This window comes from Rhinolophus sinicus, linkage group LG01 (assembly GCF_036562045.2).
Source record: "Rhinolophus sinicus isolate RSC01 linkage group LG01, ASM3656204v1, whole genome shotgun sequence".
Lineage (NCBI taxonomy): Eukaryota > Metazoa > Chordata > Mammalia > Chiroptera > Rhinolophidae > Rhinolophus > Rhinolophus sinicus.
In genome coordinates this window covers 122769897-122795690 of record NC_133751.1, presented here as the reverse complement: position 1 = coordinate 122795690, position 25794 = coordinate 122769897, and the positions used below count along the sequence as shown (strand labels likewise).

The following is a 25794-nucleotide window of genomic DNA, read 5'->3' as shown; positions in this document are numbered from 1 at the left end:
AATAAAATTAGCTCATTGGATTAAAATCCCAAACTCCTATGACAGAAAATGAGTTTTAGAATCAAATCTCTTTTGTTTTGTCAAACAACAATTACTCATGATTTTCTCTAACACGCTCCTTCTGTTGTCCTTGCTATTCCCTTTCTCTGTTTTGAAACCTGTAAGGCCTAGGTCATTTAACTTAAAAAAAAAAAAGAAAGAAAAAAAAGAAAAAATTAATAGACTTCATTTTCTAGAGAAGCTTAAGGTTCACAGAAAAATTGAGCTGAAGTTACAGAGATTCTTCCATTTACCCCTTGCCCTCACACAAGGTGAGACTTCCCATACTATGAACATCATACCACAATGATATATTTGTTACAATTGATGAGCTGACACATCATTATCATCCAAGGTCCATAACCTTACATTACGGTTCTGTCTTGCTGTTGTATATTCTACGGGTTTGGACAAATGTATCATGACATGTATTCACCATTACAACCACTGATATTTTAGTGTATCCATAGTTTGCCTTTTTCAGAAAGTCATATAGTTGGAATCATATAGTGCGTAGTCTCTTCAATTTGTCCTCTTGAACTTAGTAATATGCATTTAAGATGCCTTCATGTCTTTTCATGGTTGATACTGATTTCTTTTTATCACTGCATAAGACTGTGTTGTCTGGATAGATTACAGTTTACCCATTCACCTACTGAAGGACATCTTGGTGGCTTTCACATTTTGGCTGTTATGAATAAAGCTGCTATAAATATCCACGGGCAGGTTTTTCTGTGGCCATAAGTTTTCAGCTCATTTGGGTAAATACCAAGTTGCTGGAGTGTATGTTTAGTTTTGTAAAAAAAAACTGCCAAGCTGTCTTCCAAAGTATCTGCACTGTTTTTCATTCCCACAACAATGGATAAGAATTGGTCTTTTATTTTTAACTAAGGCCTTTTTTGACGCTTTTGCAAGATATTTACCTTCTTTTCTCCCAACTCTTAATGTACTTTGTATCCTTTTTCTGACATCTATCTTATTGTTTCTTGCTTTACAAGCGTGAGCCCCTAAGGGCAGGGTGTAGGTATGTCTCCAGGACCTTACAATGCTTCACTTAATACCTTGAAAATTAAAGGTTCCAGTATTAAATGAACAAAGTTTAAATTCTGATGTATCAGACTATCAAATGGAATATTTTGTTTTGTAAATCTATATATAATCATATCTTATACTAGCCTTGAAATCAAACAATTCTCACTATTTCCACTAGTAATACTTTTTTCAGTTGATCCTTAGCGATTATTTTGTGAGTTAAATACATGGTTGATTCATGTTAAAGGACATTGCATTTGAAGTTACTGATTTTTTGCCCCAGCTTTTCAGCTGGAAGAAACAAAGCTCTTGCTATAATAAGTGCTGAACCTTTAAAAAACAATATCTAATGAGGTTAGTATATAACTTTGACATTTTGTTTTCAACCAGAATGAAGGTCAGAGCTGAAAGATCACAAAGACAATTTCATACAGTGAATAAGCGATGCTATTATTTTGCAAAGAAAACAAAATATTGCTAACTCGTCCATAGCCTCTTGCATCTGAAAGTGTGTTTGTTGTGCCTAATTTTGGTACTTCAACAGTGTTGTCCTTCCATGTCTTAGATCTTGGAATTTAAAGGGGGGAATACAGCTAATTTATATGTCACGGACTAATATAAATATGGGTTTTCATTCATATTTACTCTTAATTCCACTTAGCATTTGTTGAGTGGTAATTGTTTAGTGGGACTTGGTATTTATTCTGTTTATTTGGTGAACTTCTTTATGAGTTGGGAGGTTTTTTAGTTTTGGTTTTTTATCTAATATATTCAGACTCACTCAGTTTTGATGTTTACTACAATAGTGTAAATTTATCATTAAAGAGAATATGTTGAAGTGATTTTGGAAAGCACTGGCTAGATTATGATTAAAGAGTGAAAAACGTACCCTTTGGGGCACAATGTGAACTGGGAATTCTTAACTGCTTTCGTATTATGTTATTAATATATCATTACATAAGAAGACATTGATCTATTAAATTTGCACTGGATAAACACATTTTTAGTAAAAATTACTTAACTTACTGAAAAATATTTATAAAACAGATAAACTTCAAATGTCAAAAACCATGTTAAAATGGTAATTTTGTAATGTCATCTAGTTAACATATTTTGGAACCGAAACATTCCAACTTTTATGATTCATTCGTTTTAAAAACAAACATGAAATAAATATCTAATCTAAGATTTATTTTGTTTTAGATGAACTCACAAATTCATCGGAAACCAGATTGTCTTTAGAAGACCTCTTCAGGAAAGACTTTGTGCTTCATGATCCAGAAGCTCGATGGATCAATGGTATGTGTATACCTTTTTATATTTATTTTGAGTTGTGTATACTTAAAATTAAAGTAAATAATTGTATCTGTAGTTAGTATCTTAATTGACATTAGTCTTCAAAGATTTCATATACCATTTAATCAGAAATCAATACGTTGGCTCATGTGTGTGAAAATCAATTCCTAAGGTCATCAATAGAAATATCCTCCAAACATTAGATGGATTTTTCAGCATCAGCAGGTTACTCATGATCATAATTATGTGACTTTAAACTTGTGTTATATCTCTATCATTTTCTCTGGATTATTCTTCTCAGTATAAGGTGTAGCTTTGGGGAGTCTGCATATGTTAAGTGTAATTTGGCAACCAAATTAGTTTTCTTTCTCTTTTGGTCACTTTTCTTTTTTCATCCTGAATGCTAGAAAGTAGGGACACTTTGCAAAGTTGAAATGACAGAAATGACACATGTTTTTCTGTCCTGGCAAAGAAACTACCTCAGCTTTCTGTAGATTATTTCTGATTTTATTATTTTCAAAGAGTTTTAAAAAGCATTTAGATTAAAAAAGGAAATAACCAAAAATAAAACCACTGAGTGGCTGCCTGGACTTTGGTTTGACTTAATGAAAGATAATAGGGGGAGTGATTGGGTAATCCATCCAATCAGAGGAAATGTGTTGGTGAAAGGAAAATCAGGTTTTCGTTCTTTGAATATTTCAGTTTGCCAGACCATACTAATCACTCTGCTCAGATAGCTGTTAATCTTTGCCCTTCAATTTATTTAGACATAATATCTTTGCTTGTTTTCAAGGCTTAGAGTAGATTACTTGATGATGATAAAAGGAGCTTTGCCTTTTTATCCAATAATGATTATGTCACTTACAATCCATTCTTTCTTCTCTAATATTTTAATTAAGTGCATTTATGCCTGCAAATTAAATGGTGATTTAAAGGAGCTGTAAAAGAAGGTAACTCCATTCACGAGGGCAGGGGCCACATCATACTGTTTATTTAGCATTGATACAGTTCCTGGAGATCAGCAGGCAGTCACTCAAGATTTGTTTTTTGTTTTTTTAATAAATGAATGAATGCATTTAATAGAAGTCATGTGTTATTTTTTCCATAAACTCAAGTTTCAGTTGAAATTAGCAGGAAGATGTGTGTGTATCATAGTGATGGTATTGTAGATAAAGCAAGATAGCAATTTTGTTAATTTATTTCTATATTTGCCTTTTGAATTGTTCATAAATTTGGGACTTGCCATATTGTTGTCTTTGCTCTGTGATTATTTCAGATAAGTACTGTGACTAAACAAGACTAATAAAAAAGATGTATCATTACCAAACATTGTGCTAATACGCAGATCTCTCACAAATCATTCTAATGTGCTAGAGTAATTTTGTAAGTCATCTTTTTACTTGTTAGCAGTATTTTCTATTGAAGGAGATGACCAAAAAAATTGTGAAAAATGTGAGTCATTAGATTTGAAATGCTGAATAATATTCTGTTTTACTCACCATGATTTTAGCCAAACTATAGAAATTTGTGGTCTTTGACTTTAGAAAGCAAGAAAAAATTATGACCTTACCTCCCTTCTCAGGTTAGCTTGGATTATTTAAAGAGACATTTACTCCTGTGCATATAACTGACACTTCGATATTGAAATGCCAAAGGACTGGATGGATATTTAAGCAGTAGACTGCATGATAAATTAAGCCATTTCAATATCTAGGACACATTCTACTTTAACGTTTTGCAAGATACCAAAATGATATATTTTGAGTTAATCATTTTAATCAGTTTTTAGTAATTTCTTCACATGTATTGGTAAACATAATCTTGAGATATCCCGGGGAAAAACTGCAATGTTATTATATTCTGGGTAATGTAATAATTTTAAACCTTGGATTTATACAATTTATAAAATAATTTGACATAAAAATAACCCTTTAAACAGGATTAAACTGAATCTAAACTCTCAGAAACATGCTGTCTCTACAAATACCAGTGGAGGAATTGACTCACTGTCAGTAGATTGTGTGCACTGGGTTGCTTTTCCAGTCGGGCTATAGATTTTTGCTCATTCATTCCTCTTATCTAACCCAGATCACCTTCCTGGCAATCGCTAGCTACTTGACCTATTTACATATTCCTTACATAGCTAGGAAACGCAGTGGGAACTATATGAATAGAATGTGTAACCTTGGCCTCATTATCTCAGATTGTATCTACATGCAAAATGTGAGCTTTCTTTTTATTCTCATGAGTTGTCACACCAGGTTTTCTTAATATATAAGTCTCTTGAAGGAGTCAAAGCTAAGCGTAGTAGGAAGCTTCCTTTAGTTCTTGGAGGTCACCATAGGCAGGTTGTAATGCAGCAATTCGTTCATTCTTCTGGTACTCAAGTAATGTATCTGCGAATGTCACTGCGGACTTGTCCAGGCACTCAGGTTCATGGTTGGCTTAACTGCCTTCTCCCAAATCTCCTCATAAGGTCAAATCTCCATTTTTATAGCATTTTCTTCTTCCTAGTTATATCACCTCAATACCTGGAAACCCATCTTCTTTAAAATTATTTATCTCCCCACATACATTTGATGATCAGTTGATCATCAAAAAAAGATTTAACATTCATTGAGTGCCTTCTATGTTAAGCTTTGTGCTAGATGCTTTATATACATAATTTATATGACACCATGTAAAGTCAAAATTACTAACCCTAGAAAATTGAGATTTCATCAAAATACTTGTCCAAAGATACAGCTGATAAGAGGTGGAGACTGCTTTAATAACTATGTTTTAAAAACCTGCCCTCTTTCATGGTTTCACTCTGACATGCCTTTCTCAATATCTAACATACCTATAAATTCCCTCTTTCGCATGTCATTGTTGCAGAATTTATTGGTACTAATGCTTCCATCTTGAATATTGAAATAATGTTTTTATCTCCCCAGGTACATCCATATAATGGTTATTTACATAGTCACTAAAAGAAAAATGTAAGCATATTTGTTGACATGTTTATGATTTCAAAAGTGAACAAAGGTGTCTTCAAAAGTGTTGATAGGATGTGATACCACATTCCTATATCGTGTGCCAATATTTCCAGATGGTTGGATTTTGATCTGATTTTTTTCTCTTTTTGTCTATTCCTTTTTACTTAGATTTCTTCAGCAAATATGTATGTTTACTTGATTTTTATAATTTACTAAGAAGAAAATTTCTCTCGTCTTTTTTACTCTCATGGGTTTCCAATCCCTCTAGCAGTCTCCTGTCAACACAACTGTCTAAAGCACAGCTACAAACAGTTAATGTGCTGCTCAGAAAACATCAGAGGAACACTTTTGCCAGTGAAATAACTTCCAAACTCCTTCCTTTGCATTCCAAGACTCTTAGAATCAAACTTAACTTCTTTCCTATTATTCTATTTTACATTTATGTTTCAGCCACATGGAACTACTTGATATTCCTTACAAGTTCCAAAGTTTTCTTGTTTCTGTGACTTTGACACATTATTTTCTCTCCTTGGAATCCCTTCCCCAATCTGAAGCCCACATTTTATCCCCCTTGGAATCTGATGCCCAGGTGCAAAACCAATTACTTTTTTTTCCCTGCCAGCTCTGAGGAACATCATCTTCCTCTAAACTCTAGACTTTGATTCTCTCATATAGAAATTTCAACCTTGATTATGATCACATCTCTGATCTCATTCAAGGGAATGCTTCTAAAACTATTGTGGACGACTATCTTTTAATTTATTTGTTTTTATTTCCAATGTGGCATGAATTGATACTTTTGAAAAATATGATAAAAATAAATTACTTGAAAAATAAAATAATAAATATTCCAAATACTACTCCCCATTTTGCCTTACTGTATTCAACAGATCTAAAATTACATTTCAAACATATAGTAAGTGGAAACATATTATTGGAATAAAATAAAGGAATTTCAAATATTACTTTGAGAGAGTGTATATAGGCAGTAAAATAGGATTGCTATTATACTCATAAACTTTTGTTTTTTCCTGTCAGAATTAAACAAGTATTGAGAAAAAATAGTGATTATTCACATTAAATGCCTATTCTCAGATTTTTAAACAGGAAGTAGAATATCAATATTTACAAATTTTAATGTAGTAAGTGAGCTTGCTCCCTACTAGTTAAGTTAGTCTTGGTTAGATTGATGATAGCACTGCTTACAGAGTATAACATTTATCTAGACTGTTTCTATTTTTCATTTTAATAATACTTCTGGTAGAGAAGAAATCAGTCTTCAAAATAAGGATGATGATAATGGAAGAAGAGATTGTAAAACAATTTTAGTAATCTCAGGATATTCATTTTAAGTTTTTATCTGAAATGAATCAAGTGATACTGTATTTTAAAACTTATGTTCAACTCTTTACCAGTGGCCAATTTCAAAATTTATCCTATAGAATATAGATCATTTAAATTAACTTTTGATCAAAAAATAGATTCTGGATTTTAAATGCATCTGGTTTACAGTGGACATAATACATTATAGCATCATGTAATGAGGTTATACTGTGTATAGATAGATAGCTAGTTCACCTGTTCAGTGAGATTAGTCTATTTATCTAACATGTGTTTGGATTTTATGGCAATATCAAATTGCTATGAGACTCTCTAAATTCTTACTCTCAGTTAAACTTATCCCACTGTGGACCAGTGGCTAATACTTCCCAACTGGCTATAATGACATCTCTGTTACAGCAACTCTGCTCTAAGAGATAGTAAACCCTGAGGAACAGGACTTGTGTCACATTCACATCCCCCAGTAATCTGCATCCTGCCTAGACTTACTCAACTAGTGCTCAATAAATATTTTAGTTAGCATAATGAGATAAGCTATTATATTTTCTTTGATATATAGAGGTAGGTCCACGTGATCCACAATCAGTGGAGGGTTTATTTCAGTTCTTTTTCTCATAGTATGCACAGATTTATTTTTTTCCTGATCTCTACAAACCTGTCTTTCCCAACATCCATCTAACATGTGAGTTCTTGCACATTTCTTTTGAAAAAGGGCTAGCTAGCTGGGATAAATGATAATGTGTGAGGAGGCTCTGGATTTAAATGTTGGAGCTAATTGAGTGCACCTCCGACATGACACTCCAACATATATGTTTAAACCTGTTGTCTTTAAATGATGTGTGGCAGTACGACATATTGAAACAGGAAAGTCATTAAAATGAGACAAGCCAGGCCTTTCAGCAATTTTTTAAGCCTTCTGAGGCTTAGTTTCTTTATCTAATCTGGGGGTAATTGTTCCTGTAGGTAGATGCATAGTGAAAATTAAATAAGCAAAAATATGAAAAAAGGAAAGGTAAAAATGGTAAGGGCAAAAAAGAAAAGGTAAGAAAATATATAAATAAAAAGCAAAAGTCGGGGACTTACGATCTTCAAATGATAACTGCTTTTAGAGATGTTCTGGACAACTGATATATTTTTTTTTATAAATGCTCCTAGCAGTCTCATCCTGATGAATTATATCTAGGATATTGAGTAGAATATGGAAATTTATTGTTGTGACCTTCATGCAAAATAAAACAGGTTATTATAAATGATATCATTAATATTTACAATAATTAGGGGGACTCATAATTATGTGAATCAAAAAAATCTGGTTTGTTATTTTTTGTTCATTTGTTTGGCACTACTTTTCGTGCTAGGATTTTTGTCCATTAATTCAATTTGGGTGTGTTGCAAAAACTGTTGTATCTATTTGTGTATGGGCACTGGTTACAACCCTGATAGCATTCTCTTTTTTTTTTTTTTTCCTAACTTTTTTTTTATTGGTTTCAGGTGCACAAAAACTGTAATAGTTAGACATTTATCATTTATATCCCTCACACAGTGACAATCAGCCTCCCCTCATCCACTACCCCTCTGACATCTCACACAACCATTACATTTCCACTGTCTCTATTCCTAATGCTGTACTCCGCTTCTTGTAAGTGTATATATATATATATATATATATATATATATATATATATATATATATACATATATATACTACAAATGCATATATATATACAATTGTAGTCAACATTCATTATTGTTCAGCTTTCTGATAGCATTTGTATTCTCTCATTAGTTTGTACTCAGCTCTGAATCAGTATTTTAACATTTCTTATTTTTTGTTTTCTTGTTCAAAAATTTTTATTTTTTATAACCGTCAACCAAGCTGATAGTTAAGTAAAGTAGAACTAAATTCATGAATATGAGGTTTTTGAAGATAATTTATATTTTTATTGCAGCATAATTTATAAGAACAAACTATTGAATAGCTACCAAATGCACACAAGTATGTATTTAGATAAATTATTTCAAATCTACTTAGTGATATAAAGCCACTAAAACTGATCTTTTGAAAAAAATTAATGACTTTAGAACATGTTAGGAATAAAATGTTAGGTGAGAATAGAACATGGAATCATATGCACAGTATTTTCACAGTTGTATCACATGAATGCCCACACTTGTAGATGCCAACAAAGAATGAAATATGCCAACATATTAAAAAATTTTCTGATAGAATGATTATGAATTAATACTTTTAATTTTTTTTCTACAGAAGACTTTTCCCACCCTCCCTGCCAATGCTGGGATGATTGCCAGACTACACTCCTTTTTATCAAAGATCAAGAGGAGAGAGTGGAACATAGGATTGTTACTGACACTGGGAGAATGAAAATGTTCTCAGAGCAAGGATGGGCTTTCTTAAGGGGTGTGGGGTTTTATATTAGCAGTTTGAATCCCTTGTTTCCCAAGAGGTTGAGACACGCTATTCCGTGTAGTTTACCATGTTTTTTTTCTCTCTCAGTAATATAAACACATAGAGGGCTGTTGAGATTATGAAATCCCTAGTTCCTAATTCATAGTTTAGAGAATTGAAAATGAGGTCAAGAATATAATTATTTGTTATCATTGTGACCTCTTTTTATTTAAATAATGTATGTCAAATATCTTCCTATCAAGAGTAGATCATTTTCTGTCAAAATTAAAGAAGCACATACAAAAGTATACCATCAAAGCGTATTTACTTTTCTCTGAATTACCAAAAAAAATTTTTTTTGTTGCTATTTGATTTATATGTTACATTGTGCTTTGACTAAAGTTTAAGTTTAATCTATATTAAAAGTACTTGAAATCATACTATGGAAACCTTACATACCAACTGCAAAGATTCTAACTTTATTTGAAATTTGAATCTAAATAGTTCTCTTTAAGGAAATGTTTTTAAGATTTCAGTTTGTATTAAAATGACAATATTTATACTAAACACCAGAGATAGCAGAGAAAAATATTTACCCATAAAATTCTATGTTAATGTTTCAGGGAAAAATGTTTTCAGGAAAATAATATTTCTATGTTTCAGAAATACAATGATTACATTAAAGTATTTAAAGGGAGGTGGAACTATAAAACAAATTTTAGATTAAGAGATCTAAACTTTCAGGTTACAGCCTACTTGTTGAAATAGAAAACTATATTTTAATTTTTAAAAGAAGAGAAAAAAAGTCTGCGAGACATGAAACAGTTATCCTTAGAGCGCATCAACAAGAATTACTGAGTTATAGCTATGCACCCTGAATAGGATTTTGTATATTCCAAGCAGGATCTTTTACCAGTTGGAAGGTTTGCAGTAAAATAAATGGTGTTCTCATAGTCATCGTGACTGTACATAATTATGGTTAGTCTTATCTTTGTTGGCCCAGGAACTGGGCTTGTCACAAATCGATTAATAGACACTTGACAGTCACATTTATCTTCCCATCTATTTATCCATATATCCTTTTATTCATTCAACATGTATTTACTGAGCATAGCAAAGAAAGAAATCTTGTAAACATGAGGATATAAAAATGAATGCGTACAGTATTTTTGCTCAAGGGAATTATGAATCTAAATGTTCTTTCTCCATTGTGTGCACTATCTTTACTCCTATCTATGGGTTACGGGAGTGAAATTATTAATCAGAAGGCTGTGATTGGGGCAGGAAGTAGAGATATGTGGAGAGGTGTAAGAGATATGTAATCCAGACTATAATGAGGTTTGATTAACTTTCTGTTCCCTAGAATCCAAAATACATCTCCATGTCTCATACCTCTATTTGCACTATGATAGAAGATCCCTACCAGCACATTTGGTTTTTGAACTTTTTATTCTCTCTGACTCTCCTTTATTTAATACAATTTTATTTACATATGTTAACAATTGTGACTGATATATGCATGGACCACTGACGTGGTTTAAGGAAATAAAACACAATTATTATACTCAGAGTATTTTGAAATTAGATACAAAAAACAGATCTCAAGCAATTAGACAACAATTAGGTGATAAATTTTTGTGCTATTATTAAAAAAAATATATTGGAACTGTAAGAGATCAGTTTCAGTTAAGAATAATTGGTGTAGTCTTTGTGGAGGGGATGAAGTTCAGTCTCACTATAGAGGGCAGAAAAGCCTAGGGGAACAAAGAGGACATTGCTGGGAGAACGAGGTTGTATTACGACGGTCATAGGAATTGGCATGGCATGTAAGATTAACTAAAAAAAACAGTGTGTGTGTGTGTGTGTGTGTGTGTGTGTGTGTGTGTCTGTGTGTGAGTAATATTAATAGTGAAAAAACTTATCAACAGTATTGGCATATAACTAGAATATTAATACTTAATTATTTTACTATAATCGTTATACTTTTATCTCCTTTAGCAGATTCACCCTCTCGTTAGATCATTATTTTGAAATGGAAGAATTTGAAGTTGCTTTAATGATTATTGGATATTTTATTTTCTTTAGAATTAAAATGGGAGAATGGTGGTAACAAGAATTTCACTTTATACATGTATACTATCTTAGAAATTACATCTACTTTTGACATGTTATTTATTTTCATTTCTTTGAAAAACTTTGTTTTGGAGGCAGGGTGGGCATTGATTTTGTGTTATAGATTAGTAAATTGAGACACGAAGAATTTTCTTCCCTTCTTCTCAATCTAAATTCAGTAATTTGCACTGGGTAGAAATTAGGTCTTTCATGTTCAAAGTTGAGTAGGATACATCGAGTAGAGAAAATGTCTAATGAATTGTATTGTCATCAAACTAACATTTAACAATATTTGTAAATTAATAAAAACATCGATGGTTTAAGGAAAGAAATATAAAGGGAAAGATAGATAACAAAAAGTCCTGTTACTCATATTGGACTATTTGATTTGACTAGAATTCTTAGATGATTTTGAGAAAATATAATCATTATATATCATTGATTGTAACTAAAAAAGTTGTGAAATTAACAATAATAATAAACTCACATTTACATACCAAACTTTTAATACAACTTGCTTTGCTTGAGTCATATTCTCTGTCTCTTTTACTCTGTGTTTCTTTCTTAAGGGCTAATTTAACTTAATCAGCTTTGTCATGTAGTCAGTTTGAAAGGGCCATTGAGATCTTTCAATAACACACAATCAACTATTACAATTTTTTACATTGAATAAATAAGTACTAAGCATGTAGGTACAGTTCAGAGTCTTTAAGTAGAAGAAGTGATAGAGATAATACTGTTTATCATTAAATGGCTAAGATTCTCTACAGTAGGTTATTTCATGCAAAATCATTTAGTCAACTAAAATTTTCCATCTTATTCACGGGTTTGTTTTCATGTTTTTTTAGAGGAACACACAATAATAGGTCTAGCAGATCTAATTCTATTTCTTTTCTATATTTACCTTTTATTTTTGTTCCTGATGAGAATTAAATACTATTTTTATATAGTACTATATAGATGCAAAAAGAGTGAAGTTGTAATATCTGCCTTTATCAATGTATTATTGCTACTGATAAAAGTCATTGGGAGGCATCTAATTGTAACCAGGAACCATGTTTTGCATTTTAAATTTATTATATCTAATGTTTATGTTTCTCTAATTTAAGTAAAGATATGTTCATTTTACAGATGAGGGCTCTGGGATTTAAAGCAAATAGATGACTTGTTCAAGGTCACACAGCTAGAAAGTGGAAGAATTAGAAGAAATTAGAGGTGTTGTTATCAGAAACATCACTAGACGTATATGGTGTGGTCAAACAATATTGTGAATGTTTAAATAAAAATAATTACAGTAAAAGACATATTGCCATTAATCCCTGTCAAAATACTCCCCCTCACTTCAAACATACTTATCCCATTGTTCTTGCCACTTTCTGAAGCAGTTCTGGAAGTCCTCTTTCATGAGTGTCTTTAGTTGCGTTGTCATGGCTGCTTCCATGTTCTGAATCATTTTGACTTTGGGGAAGAGCTAGAAGTCACATGGTGCCAAATTCGGTGAATAAAGTGGATGAGGACACACCATACTGTTTTATTTGACAGAAATTGCCATATAGCAGAAGTGATGTGTGACAGAGCATTGTCATGATAGAGGATGAAATACGGCACACTTTAAAACACACCTTCTCTCACACCCGATTGACTGCACCAAACAAGTTGAAACTTCACACACTGTTACTAAGGTTCGACATGCCGATTCCCGTATTGAGGATCCCTGACTTTCCGTTGGATGGCACTCGGCAGCAGCAGTCACTGTATTGTTTGATCACAATGGAAAGGCTCTATGTCACACTTTGCTTCTGGTATGGCAATTTCTGTCAAATAAAAACATTGTGGTGTGTCCTCATCCATCTTATTCACCATATTGCCTGCCATCATGTGATTTCTGGCTCTTCCCCAAAGTCTAAATGACCATGAAAGGTAAATGTTTTGAATCAATTCAGGACATCAAGGCAGTCATGACAGCATAATTAAAGACACTCACGAAAGAGGATTTCCAGAACTGCTTCAGAAAGTGGCAAGAATGATGGGCTAAGTGTGTTCGACGCAAGGGGGAGTATTTTGAAGGGGATTAGTGGCAATGTGTCTTTCACTGTAATGATTTTTTAAAAAAAATTAAACATTCACCATTGTTTTTGATCACACCTCGTAAAAGTCCATCCTGTGAATAGGGGTTATATTTATCATATAGACTTTAGAATGAACTCAGGGAAGTCAGTGGGGATGCATATCTACTCATCTGCAATAAGTCACATTTGCAAGTGTAGTTTTCCAACTTTTGGTTAGACTACAACAGAAAGCAGTGAAGTCTCCATCCCTGCTTATATTATAGAGAGGCTGGGTGATCATGTGATAAGGACACTTTAATGGGATTCATATGATTGGTATGAGATTGGAAACAATAACATTAACATAATAAAAATGTTGTCATTTTATCTCCAAGTCAGCATAAAAGTATGGTTTAAACCGCAGTTTTGTCAGTTCTTTGGTTTAGGAAACTGTTGGTACATTGGTCTAAAACAGTTCCTAGGGAAAGGAGTCAGCTTTCACAGAAATTTCTCTGCTTATTTTCGCATAAGAAATCTCAAGTACATGACTTGAACTCTTCCCTTTGATTTGACTGGCCTTATGGAGTTGCTGAAATATTATTTAAAAGCTGATTTCATTTTGCACTTTCAATTGATAACACCTTGGTATATACCTCTGTGCTGTCAATACCTAATCATGTTTTAATGAGCTTGAACATTCATTACTGGGGCTGTGTACCCAAGCCATTAACCTGTCACTGCCATGTGCTTGCAAACAACATCTGAAAGCAGGTAGCTTGCTTTCCTGCTTTCTGGTCTCTGATGATATTCAATTTGTAAATGAAAAAAAAAAAAAAAATTACACAGATGAATTAGTTATATGTGTATAGGTTTCCTCTTCTTTCCTAGGAGTGTGCATGTTTTCTGATATTACGTCTTATTAATTGTTTAATTTTTCTACTGTCATGCCACACCAGTGGCAAACTTTTTGTTGATATTATAGGCCTTACAGTTAAATTCCACTAAGATCCTGTTATAGTTAGAAGATTTTAATACTATAAACTCTCTTAATTGGAAAAGTGATTGAGGCCTTGTATAGCAGAATTACTGCATTATCTTGGGCTGATGATTAAATGACTTTACTGCTCTGAACCATTCACATGTGTTGCTCTCTAAGGGCTTCTCAATCATTAAGGCAAAAAAGCAACCTCTCTGTATGTCAGATGGAGTGTATGACAAGGGAAGGCTTAAGCCTCCAGAAATCAGAGTTTTAGTTCCGTGGGTGGTTGACGTGGTGGGCGAATCACTTGACTTCTCTAAGTGGCTATGTCCTCACCTATTAGACTGAGAGATTAATCCCTCGTATGCTTTCCTTCTAAAGTCAGTGTGAGCATCACAAGGGATAGAAGTTCTTGAACATTTTTAAGCCATTTAAACATTTTTGTCTATACACTTACTGATCAAGAATTGGTTTTCACTTCCCTAGACTGAATGGTTATGGCAACCCAACCAATGTTTCTGGGCATTACTTTTGTTGAAGCACCAGAGTGAGAATCACGACAGCAATAATTAGTTATCAGGTGTTGAGTAGGGGCCAGGCAGTGAGCTAACTGCTTGTAATGTACAACTTTATTTATTCTTCACAGCATCTTTATAAATTATTTTATGATCTCCAATTTACAGCTGAAGTAACCGGGCTCGAAGAGTTTAATAAATTACCCAGCTAGTAAGTAGCAGAGCTGGAGGAAGATTACTTAATGAGGAGGGATTAAGGATACAAAGTTTCAGTTATGCAAGATGAATATATTCTGAGGATTTGTGTTGGGGGCCATAGCTGGTATGTTAAATTATGAATATGCAGATTATGATGTGCTGAATGAGGAGGTAAAACCACCTACATGGGTCAAGAGCATCCGAGCTCCCACTGTGTGGGAGCCACAAAGACCTGGGAGAAGAAGGACAGTCCTCTGGGGAAGGGCGGTCCTCTGTCACTACCTTGCAGGAGATACAAAGCAGGGTGGCAAACACCTAATACTTATAAGATGGTTGAAGAGGAAGTCACTAACTTTACGGGCTCAACTCTAAGCCGTTATTATTGAAGCTGCCCCAGGTCGATCCATGTTGTTGCAAATGATAAGATTTCATTCTTTTTATGGCTGAGTAATATTCCATTGTGTATGTGTAGCACATCTTTATCCAATCGTCTGTTGATGGACACTTGGGTTACTTACATATCTTGGCTATTGTAAATAATGCTGCAATGAACATAGGGGTGCATATATCTTCAAATTAGTGTTTGGATTTCTTTGGATAAATACCTGGAAGAGGAAAAGATCAAGAAATGCAAATTAGTATCTAAAAAATAGTGTCAGGGATATAAAGAACAGCGTAGGAAATATAGGTTGCTAATGTTGCAACCACTGTGTATAGTTCCAGATGGGTACTAGACTAGTCGAGGGATCACTGCATAAATTATATAAATGTCTAACCACTAGCTGTACACCTGAAACTAATATAAGATAATACTGAATGTCAAGTGTAACTGAAAAAAATAATTAAAAAAAAAAAGATGCCCCAGAAAAGCAAAGCAGGATCTTGTGGTGGATATCCTAAGCTCAGGTCCTTATCTAAATGTCCAGTCCTGGGTATGAACTGTGAACAGGGATGTCTATACTGTAAAATGCCTAAACAGCAAATCAAAATAGGTGTTCTCTCATCACCGACCGAATTTAATGAATAACAATGTGACTGTAGTTAATAATTCTTGTTGTTATACTTGAAAGTTGATAGAGGATAGACCTTAAGTGTTTTTACCACACATACAAAAAGAAAAAACAACAACAAAGAAAATGGTAACTATGTGAATATGCTAATTAGCTTGATTGCGGTTATTATATTTAAATATCAAGTAGTACTATGTTTCCCCGAAAATGAGACCTAGCCAGACAGTCAGCTCTAATGCATCTTTTGGAGCAAAAATTAATGTAAGACCCGTCTTATTTTACTATAATATAAGACCAGGTCTTATATAATTAATATAATATAATATAATATAATATAATGTAATATAATATAATACCAGATCTTATATTAATTTTTGCTTTAAAAGACGCATTAGAGCTGATTGTCTAGCTAGGTCTTATTTTCGGGGAAAAACGATATATCTAAATATATACAATTTTTATTCGTCCATTATGTCTCAATATGGCTAGGGGAAAAAAACACATATTTTAATTTACTTATAAAAAGTAGTCCATAAATCTTTGACTGCGTTGGAAGAAAGTAAAAGATAGAGAATAAATCATTTGTTTATTTATTGTTGTTGTTTGTTTGTTTGTTTTTTAGTCAACTTTGTCCAGCAATCTGTATGTACTCTCCTTTTTGTATGTTTTGAAATTTTTACTGCTACTGTCACTTTGAGGGGCACTTTTACCACTTGCTGCTATGTTGAAATTCCTATTATATTTAAGGCTTCTATCTCTTACCCAATGAGCTAAAAGTACACAGGTCTGGTATTTTGCTCAGGTGTCAGTATTACCTGACCACACCACCATTTTCTACTACTCTCCAAGCCCTGCTCCAAGCAGTAGTGTTCAAACCATGAAAAGAGAAAACATTGTTGCATGTTCCTTAGTTTATGTCCCCAAATGTACTTTCCTTTTTATATCTGAAACAAATTCCTTCTGTTCCTTATGAAACATCACTTCTGCACTAAATTCAACCATAACTTTGCCAGGCTTCTCTGTGTTTCAAAAATACTCTCCGGACTAACTTGTGCTCAGCCATGTTGGACACCACAGTGCTACCCTAGGTTTTCTCAGAGCAGGGAGGTTACATTTTGTCTTTGTATATCCAGCATCCAAAACAATGTCAGTCATGCAGTTACTGCAGCAGATGATTAGCACTTTGGTGCCACAGACTCTCATTGTGATCCCAAAACAGACACGATTGGGAAAGTAAACTTTACAATGTTTCCTTATAGTCTTAGATAAAACATATATCTAGTAGAGGGCATTATTTCTTCTTTCAACAATTAAAAGGAAGGGTATCTTTTCAATTTGTTTAAAGCTTAACAAAAGAACTAAATTATTATTACCAAGACTGTCATAAAGTGTGGTGTGATTACTATTGGGCAAATTCCTGTAACAAGTTACACAAATATAAGAAGACTAACATTGACTTTCCACAATTGCTGAAACCAGTTCTAAGGAGTAAAAATATTTGTTTTTTGGGGATCCCTGAAATATTTGTTTGTGTCATGGAACTAACTGTACCTGAGCAAACCAAATCTCTGGAACTACTAGACAAACTGTGCTAGAATCCAATACTCTGTTGGAGGCATCCTGCATGCCAACAGGGCAATGGATTTGGCTGAAGTCTATCCTTATCTAACTCTAAATATGCCATAAAAGACGAAATGCAAACATGGCAACTTTTAAAATAGGAATTATTTGGAACCCTTAAAGAGGGTCATTACAAGTTATGGAATAGGTTGGCTCCTTAGCGCCATCCCGGATACCCAAAACTGAAAGAACCTGCAGACATCAGCTGAGGATAATTAATCAGGCAAAAAATACATGAATTACTCACCTATTTTCATGAGTACCATATCTTCATGAGTACCTACAGAATTTACATGTTTATAATTTTTTCTTCTTTTTTGTTTTTAAGATTGGGGTTATATATATTAAATCATTTTTCTCCTTGACTTTTCAGACTTCTCAATACAATGGCAATTGATTCTATAAAGCTGATATTGGAATATGTTTTTGAGGAGTATTCCTCAATTTACCATAAATTTTTGAGAGTGGGAGCCATGTTGCGTTTATTTTAATCCTGTAACTGACAGCTTAGTGCCTGCCACCTACTTGTGTGTGTGTGTGTGTGTGTGTGTGTGTGTGTGTGTATGTATATATATGGAACTAACTGTACCTGAGCATATATATATAATTTGTGTGTGTGTGTGTATATATATATATATAGTTATTATATGTATATATATATTTTTTCTTTTTTTTTTGGGGGGGGGTAAACTAGATCTATTAATATTAACGGCCACTATCCACTATCATTATCCCAAGGTCTGCTTTAGAGTTATCCTAGGATGACTGGTATTTCTCAAAGTCACAAAGGCACAAAGGCAAACTTAAAATCAACCAAGTGATTCATATGTTTGATATAAATTAGTATTAATATATTACTGGCTTTTCTGACCTTCTATAATGAAAATTTCTGATTATAGATTTATTGATTTCATACTATCTAAAAGGTCAATTTTACGGGAAGAGTACACAGTGATTGGTAGTCAGTACCCGGGATTTTGCTGAGAAGTACACTTTGATAATAGAATTATCTGGTTTCTTCCCCAAAGTCACCTATAATACTTAACATGACTCTTTTCTCTCAGCCTTTTCAATATGTAGTCTTGTCCCTTATTATTTTCATTTCTTGACTAACCTGCATATTCTGGGAGCTTCCCAAATTTGTCTTCTTTTTTTTCCTTTTTAGGCATTGATTCTACTCATTAATATTTCCAATACTGCTATTGAAATTTTGATTCCTTGAAAAGCTTAATAATATTCCTTCTGTATATTATTCTGAAGTCTTTTTATCTCCATTTTATTCCTTACGGTTTTATGCTATTATTATATACATCTCACATTTGTATATATCCTTTTACGTTTCTAAACAGATTTTAAAACTGTTTTTATGTTTTAGAAAAATATCTAGTCTTCTACAAATAGGTCAAAATCAGTCATTACTTCTCACTTTGAGTCCTGAGGATGATATTCCATAAGTACTAATTCATAAACATTATTTTCCTATTATATTTGGAGGCAGATTGTCTATCTAGACTCAGTGTTAATAATTTGACTTTGCTGGGTCTTCCAAGATCCACACACATAGGACAGGTGGAGCTGGTGGGTTCCTGGATCACTTCTCAGTGTCTAAGCAGATTCCATCTAGTGTAATCCTATGACCATTGAGATATTACATCTTTTTCCATCTCCTCAGTTCTTGCCTCTCTGGCACTCTAAATAGCATTAATGAAAAAACTCACATTACATTCCCAAGAATACCCTTTTAGGAAAGATCTTCATGCTAATACTCAAGCCTAGAACTCTTTACTTGTAGGGAATACATATATCAAAATATGGGGGCTCCATCACTATCTTTGTCAACCTGTTCTATATCTAGAAGTTCAATTTTTCAATGGACATTGTAAGAGTGAAACTGTAGGGAAGAGAGAATTAGAAAATAAAGTACATGTGGGATATCTCAGAAAGTACCGCAGTGGCAGAAAAATGACTGGCCTAAATACCTAGTTAATATAATCACTTGAATTTTAGAACCAAGAGACAGATAATGGTGGCAATATGTAGACACTTTTGGAGCTTTTTTGTGTTTTTCTTGTTTGTTTTAGCCTATTTTTCTTTGGCATCATAGCCTGGTGATCCAAATATTGTGGTTTTTAATCCAACTCCAGAGCCATTATAGATGATGGAATTCTTCCCAGTTTCTTAGAAGCTGACAGTTCTATTTCTCAGTATAGTATAGTATGATATCTGCTAAATACAACTATATTTGTTTGCATGTACAGTTTGGTAGAGTTTTGGGAGAGTATGTGGAAAGTACAGCTAAACAGGTAGCAGTTAATAATAATAATAGAATAATAATAATAAATATATACATTTTTAAGTACTTTTTTTCTGTCTTGACTGATTTTAAAATTCCTCAAATCAATAAAACATTTCTTATAATTTAAAGGGAATCTAGGATCAATAAATCACTGAAACTTCAATGAGGCACAGTAGCAAATAAACATTTTCAACAGAAAGGAATTATAATTATTAATAACAAGCACTAATGAGCTTCTACAGCTTTTGTGTACTATATGCTTGATATTTCTTTCTTTTGAAGTTATGATAAAATTATATACCATAGCTAATAAAACTAGCTTTAGTATTTATGAAAACAGAAGTTGACATTTGACAAGTTTTAATAGAAAAATAACAATTATTCTAGGTTTTGGAGTCAGTTTTAAGATTTCTAATCGACAACAATATAGAAATTAAAGAAACCTTTTCCTAGCACAGCCTCCATCTAGTGTACAAGTTCGGGAAAGTTACTTCCTGTCAGGGATATCACTTAGTTGGAGGTCATCAATATGTTCCACATACCTTTTTATTTTTTTAGCATTCAGAGTAAATTAAGGTCTGCAACAATTATTGAAGATTTCCTTGAATTCCTTGCTGCATTGGTTTTCCATTTTTTTGTCATGAGACTTTGTTCTAACGAAATCATACATGGAAAAAGGAAAGGAGGGAGGGAGGATGGGAGGAAGTGGAAAAGGAAAATGATAGCTCCTCTGAATGAAAGCTAAATCGTGAACAGGAAGTCTGGAGTGCTACAATTCTCCTTTCTTTCTGGCAGCCCCTGGGAGCCTATGTGAAATCTCCAAGGCTTCAAGTAACACAGGATGGAAATCACAACACAAAGTGTTTTTTGAGATCAAAGGATATAGTTGAACACTGCTAATGATATACAAAGCCTACAGATGTAATGCTCAGTATTATTTTTTATTAATTCATTTTATTATAATGATCCATCATCTTTTTTTAAAATTCATTATTTCTTTTAAACATCTGAAACAACCTGTCCTATTATATTTATTCTTAATTATCTCTCTTTTCTTGCAATATTTAAATTAAGTCACTAATTTGAATTGAATTTGATCAAGAAAGATGAGAAGAATTATTAATTTGTAGAAATATAATTATCACTAGATTAAAGTGTGGCAATTCCAGTCTTTTTATGGTCAAGCGGATATGTTTTAATGCAACATAGTTTTTTCGCTGAAGAGCTGCATGCTATGTATTTTGGAGGTGTGTGATGGTGTAGTAATTGTTTCTCTTTTTAATGTGAAGTACTTCAAAGCATTTTCTTTGAGTAAAATTTGATACCAGTATGGAAATTTGCATGATATTGCAAAACTGCCTTTATATGGTACTATTACTGTACAGTAATTTTATATGTCATTATTTCTGTGATTGCTATCTGGTCAAATTCATACTTTTATTTATTTTACTTGCTGATGAAAATTGACTGTTTTTACTAATTACAAGTGTGTCAGTTACTTTAAATAAGCAGAAGATCTGTGTATATTAATAGATAGTTGTTTGAGTTCAAGCTTTCATAGAAATGGTTTCCTAAGAGTTCAATCCATCTCAGAGGGACATTTTCCCAAATTATCTGTAAGTTCATATTTCAATATATCTATATTTAACAGCAAATGGTCAGACCACTATCCAGACTGCGTGATTTATCTGTAGCCTTGTTAGGCTAAAAGTGTAATCAAATAAGTCAATACAAACATTGATTGGAAAGGAAATGTTCTCAAAAGTATTTCAAAAATCAAGATTATTTTATAAACTCTATATGCTCACAATAAAGCAGGAAATTGAAATTTGGATTCCTAAGAACAAATAAGCATTTGCCCCAAGACTAATCAAGTAGTTTTTTCTTTGAGTCTTAAAACCATTTTACATAAATAATTGCTTCATTTTCCTCTATAGTTCTGGTTAGTTAAATACATATGTATTGAGTACCTATCACATGCCACACCTATATTTGGTGTTGGAAATAGAAAGATGAATGAGACATTATAAGTTAACTCAAGGATGAATAAGGATGTAGGAAAATAATTTCAGTAAAATGTTTGGATATCATGTAATGTTAGAAATCTGTTCAAGATAAAAATTATGGCAGTAGAAAAAATGACCTTCTGTGGTAGAGCCTTTGCAAAAGAAATAGAGTTTTATTGGGGTTTTCAAGAATGAATAGAAGTTGCTAAATGAACAAAGAAAGATCAGGGAGCCTTCCAAGCTGAAGGAATAATAATGTCTTTGCATGTAGAATGTAGCCTGAATCTTTCTACTCAACATCTGAGGAATTTCTTGTTTCTCTCTTCTATTATTAAGTTTATCGGTTGATTATTCTGTGTAAGAAAAAAATACTTTCTGTTTGTAGTAAGCTTTGTAAATCTATCTGTAATACATACAAAGATACCCCAAAAAAGAAAAATATTTTTAGAGCAAAGTTTTCAGAATTGACTATGCAAAACTTGTCTCTGGAAGTTTTCCAAAGACATATCTCTGGAAGAAAGAACTGCATGAAAAGCTTTTTAGATTCCCTCCTACAACCAGAAAAATTTCACTTTAAACTGGTTTTAATATTGAGGTTTTGCACTTAAAAAAAAAAAAAATCTGTGATGAAAAGTAAATGTACAAGTGAGATACATTTAACTGAAATGTCCTGTCAAAGACTTGTGGTCATTTGTCTTGTTTAATCTATTCTAGATGATAGGATAATTGAGAGCTTGTTTATAGACTTGGAAACACTTATCCCATGAAATCCATATTTACTTACTTTAAGGTCATTTAATTTTGTCCCCTGATGATTTTAGAAAATGTCATAGTAATTGATCATATAAAAGACAAAGTAATTGATCATATTAGGCTGGAGTTAATCCATGAAAAATTGAAAGCTTGATCTTGATAAATGTAGTGTGTATGACCATTTGCAGAGAAAGAAACTAATAAAAGACATGGAGAAAGAGGAATAAGCATGGAGCAGAAGCTGTACAGTGTCAAGGACTGGTTCCAGTTCTACTCTTTGTAAACAAAATGGACAATGGAAAGTTAAGGTTTAATTCCTAGATTCTGATTTGTGAAATGAGAAGATAGATTTAAACAAGAACATACATTTAAACCACCAATATGTATCCTGGAGCCTTTCATCTGTCTAAATCACCTATTACAAACATATATGCTCAGAAAATGTAAAAGAAACCAAACTTTAGTGGCACCAAAATTACCTGTAGCCCTGGTTAAAACAGGAATTGCTGGGTCCCACCCTTAGAGTTTCTGATTCATTAGGTCTGGATTAGTCCTGAGAATTTGCATCTCTAGCAACTGCCACATGATGCTGCTGGCCCCAGGGCTACACTTAGAGAACACTGAAGATAAGCAAATCACTGGAGTTTGAATTCCTGAAATTTTGTTTTTCAAATAAAAAGACAAAATAATGATCATTCTTCTGTCTGAAGCGTTCTGGAGGCTTTTACTAGTGAGCAAATTAATTAACTTTGTTTCAGAAATTACAAGTTAAAGAAGTTTTCCCAAATGAGTATAACTGTCTGCTACTTCTATTTTAACTCAATTTTTTGGTTCACCCTGTCCCTTTCCATTATTTTTCAAAAAATTTGAGCTACGTTTGACCAATTTGTAAGTTTAACCTATTCCATACCTTTTGCTTTCATAGTATGCCTACCATATGCATTTCAAATTGCACATTTCAATTGTCAAGAACTCTCATGTTGAACTCTTCATGTCCAGTACTTTTCTTGTAATTTGAATATCTTGCCACCATACATACATACATATCTCGTGAAAATATTTGCATCTCATCTTTTTAAAAACAGCAAACCAAGATTTTTTAAATTAAAATACATAAACCTGAAGCTCTTTTATAAAACACCATTTTAAGATGATTCGTTTGCAAAAAGGTAATTTTATCTTATCACATCTCTTTTCCTTTCCTTAAAGATTTCCAATGCCATAGGTTGTTTTACTGTCTTCAGTAGCATTTTGTTTTTCTGGCTGCATAAACCTACTCAATGTTATTTAATTAATCTTTTTATTTATGAGTGTTATTTTTCTGAGTAATATTATTATTATTTGGACACAGGTCCAAACTTACTAAGAATGTTTACTCAGAGAAGAAAACTACTAAAGGAAGAATAAACCTGATATTCAAATATTTTAAGAAATACCATTTGAAAAAGGGTATAGACTTTGACTCAACCTATCATCAATGGAGGAAAGTTGTAGGGAAACATATAGGGAAACATATCCTAATAAAAGAAAAAATAAATAAAGTTAGACAAACAGAATAATTAAATAATGTTGCTGATACTTTCCATAAATGTCTTCAAATTTTGAATGGATGCTTATAAGAAATATTGTACAAGAGGTTCTTAAACAGGATGACTATTAGTCTGAATGCTGATTTCCTTATGGCTCTATTATAATGTAAGCTATTTTCCCCTAATGCTTGTTTTCTTTGTAATATAACTAACTTTTAAAGGCTTTTCAATATTCATGTAGTTAAGAATATAAAATTTCAGAGTCTCTTGCATTCTAAAGATTTGTTTTTCATTAATGGATGCAATTTTCTTGATCATATGGTTTAAACCATGGAGCTATAAATTGGAGAAATGCTATTCTCAACATGAATTACAGAAGGAAAATAATTGAAACATTTTTATTTTTTTTAAAAGGCCTTACAACAATAGAAGAAAAAGAGTGCATGTAAGATCTTTTGGGTTAAAAACTAGGAACAATCAATCTGGTGGCAGTTTTTGAAAATTGCAATTCTGGTTTTGCTCTTTCTTTAGCTTCTGGGTATCACTTAAGACGGTGAATGAAAAGGTAATCGTTACCCTTCAGAGGTAAGAAACTCTCTGCAGGTTTTATAGAATCTACTTGATTTCAATAAGTATTAAAAGGTTTTGTAATTTTGCAGTATCCCACATTCAATGTAAAGCCAAGATTGATTCTGCTCTGAGCTCAGGAGGACAAAACTCTTAGCAAGTATGAAACATTCTTAACTGGCCCACAACCTTTCAGTGAGACTATCACACAGCCAGAGGCCATTTCTGGGGATTACTGGTTATTGACTCAGCTCTGGATGAGAGAAAAGGTGATCAGAAACTAGACTGGTTGACCAGCCAGCCCCTGGAGTTTATAATCTGGCATATGGAGTAAGCATGTAACTGTCACTGAAGTCAGAGAAATTTAAACAGTATACCTGGTATGTATGTTTGTAGTGTATGAAGAGTGAGTGCAACATTGGTCGCAGGCTTGTGTTGGAATCCTGGCTTAAACCTTTACTTTGACTTTATGTAAATTACTTAATCTATATTAAGCACTAGCAATATAAACAAGACATAGAATTTGCCTGCCCTCCAGACATTTATCAACACAGTTGTGGATTCACTCAAGGTATTGATATTACAGTAGATAACCTGTACTATGGATAAATAAGAGTTGATAGTGCTGTGATAGGGGTAGTACAGTCCCTTGGAAGCTACTCAGGCATTGCCTGACTATTTAAGGAGATCAGGAGAAGTTTCCTGGACAACGGACAACTTAGCTAAAACCAGCAGGAAAAAATAGAAATAATGACTCTAGTAAATATTTTCTAAGTGCTTGTCTATTTGTGTCAACCACTCTGATAATAACAATATAAATTAACTGTGTATTTTAGTAGGACCATTCAATGAGATAGGAAATCTTATTATTCCTCTTCCTGCAGATGAGAATATAGATGTTTAGAGAGGTGATACAAAATTACTGCTTGCATACTGCAATGCTGCAGCTCAGCTGAGAGTCAAACAGTTCATGCTATCAATCCCTGTACAATACTATGCAGAGTGTTAGACAAATGGATTTGGAAGTCTTTCCTGTAAAGGTCATATTGAAGCTATGGACATGGATTA

The 25794-nt window shown here is 32.9% G+C and overlaps 1 protein-coding gene across 3 annotated transcripts in view; it reads left to right on the top strand.

The window, feature by feature from the left end:
* DPP10 (dipeptidyl peptidase like 10) overlaps nucleotides 1-25794 on the top strand; it is a 1304160-nt gene that overhangs the window by 870253 nt on the left and 408113 nt on the right. For all 3 annotated transcript variants that reach the window (XM_074335439.1, XM_074335432.1, XM_074335443.1), the window contains exon 3: nucleotides 2275-2370. In XM_074335439.1, the coding sequence (XP_074191540.1) occupies nucleotides 2275-2370 (96 nt within the window). The remainder of the gene's footprint in view (nucleotides 1-2274; nucleotides 2371-25794) is intronic.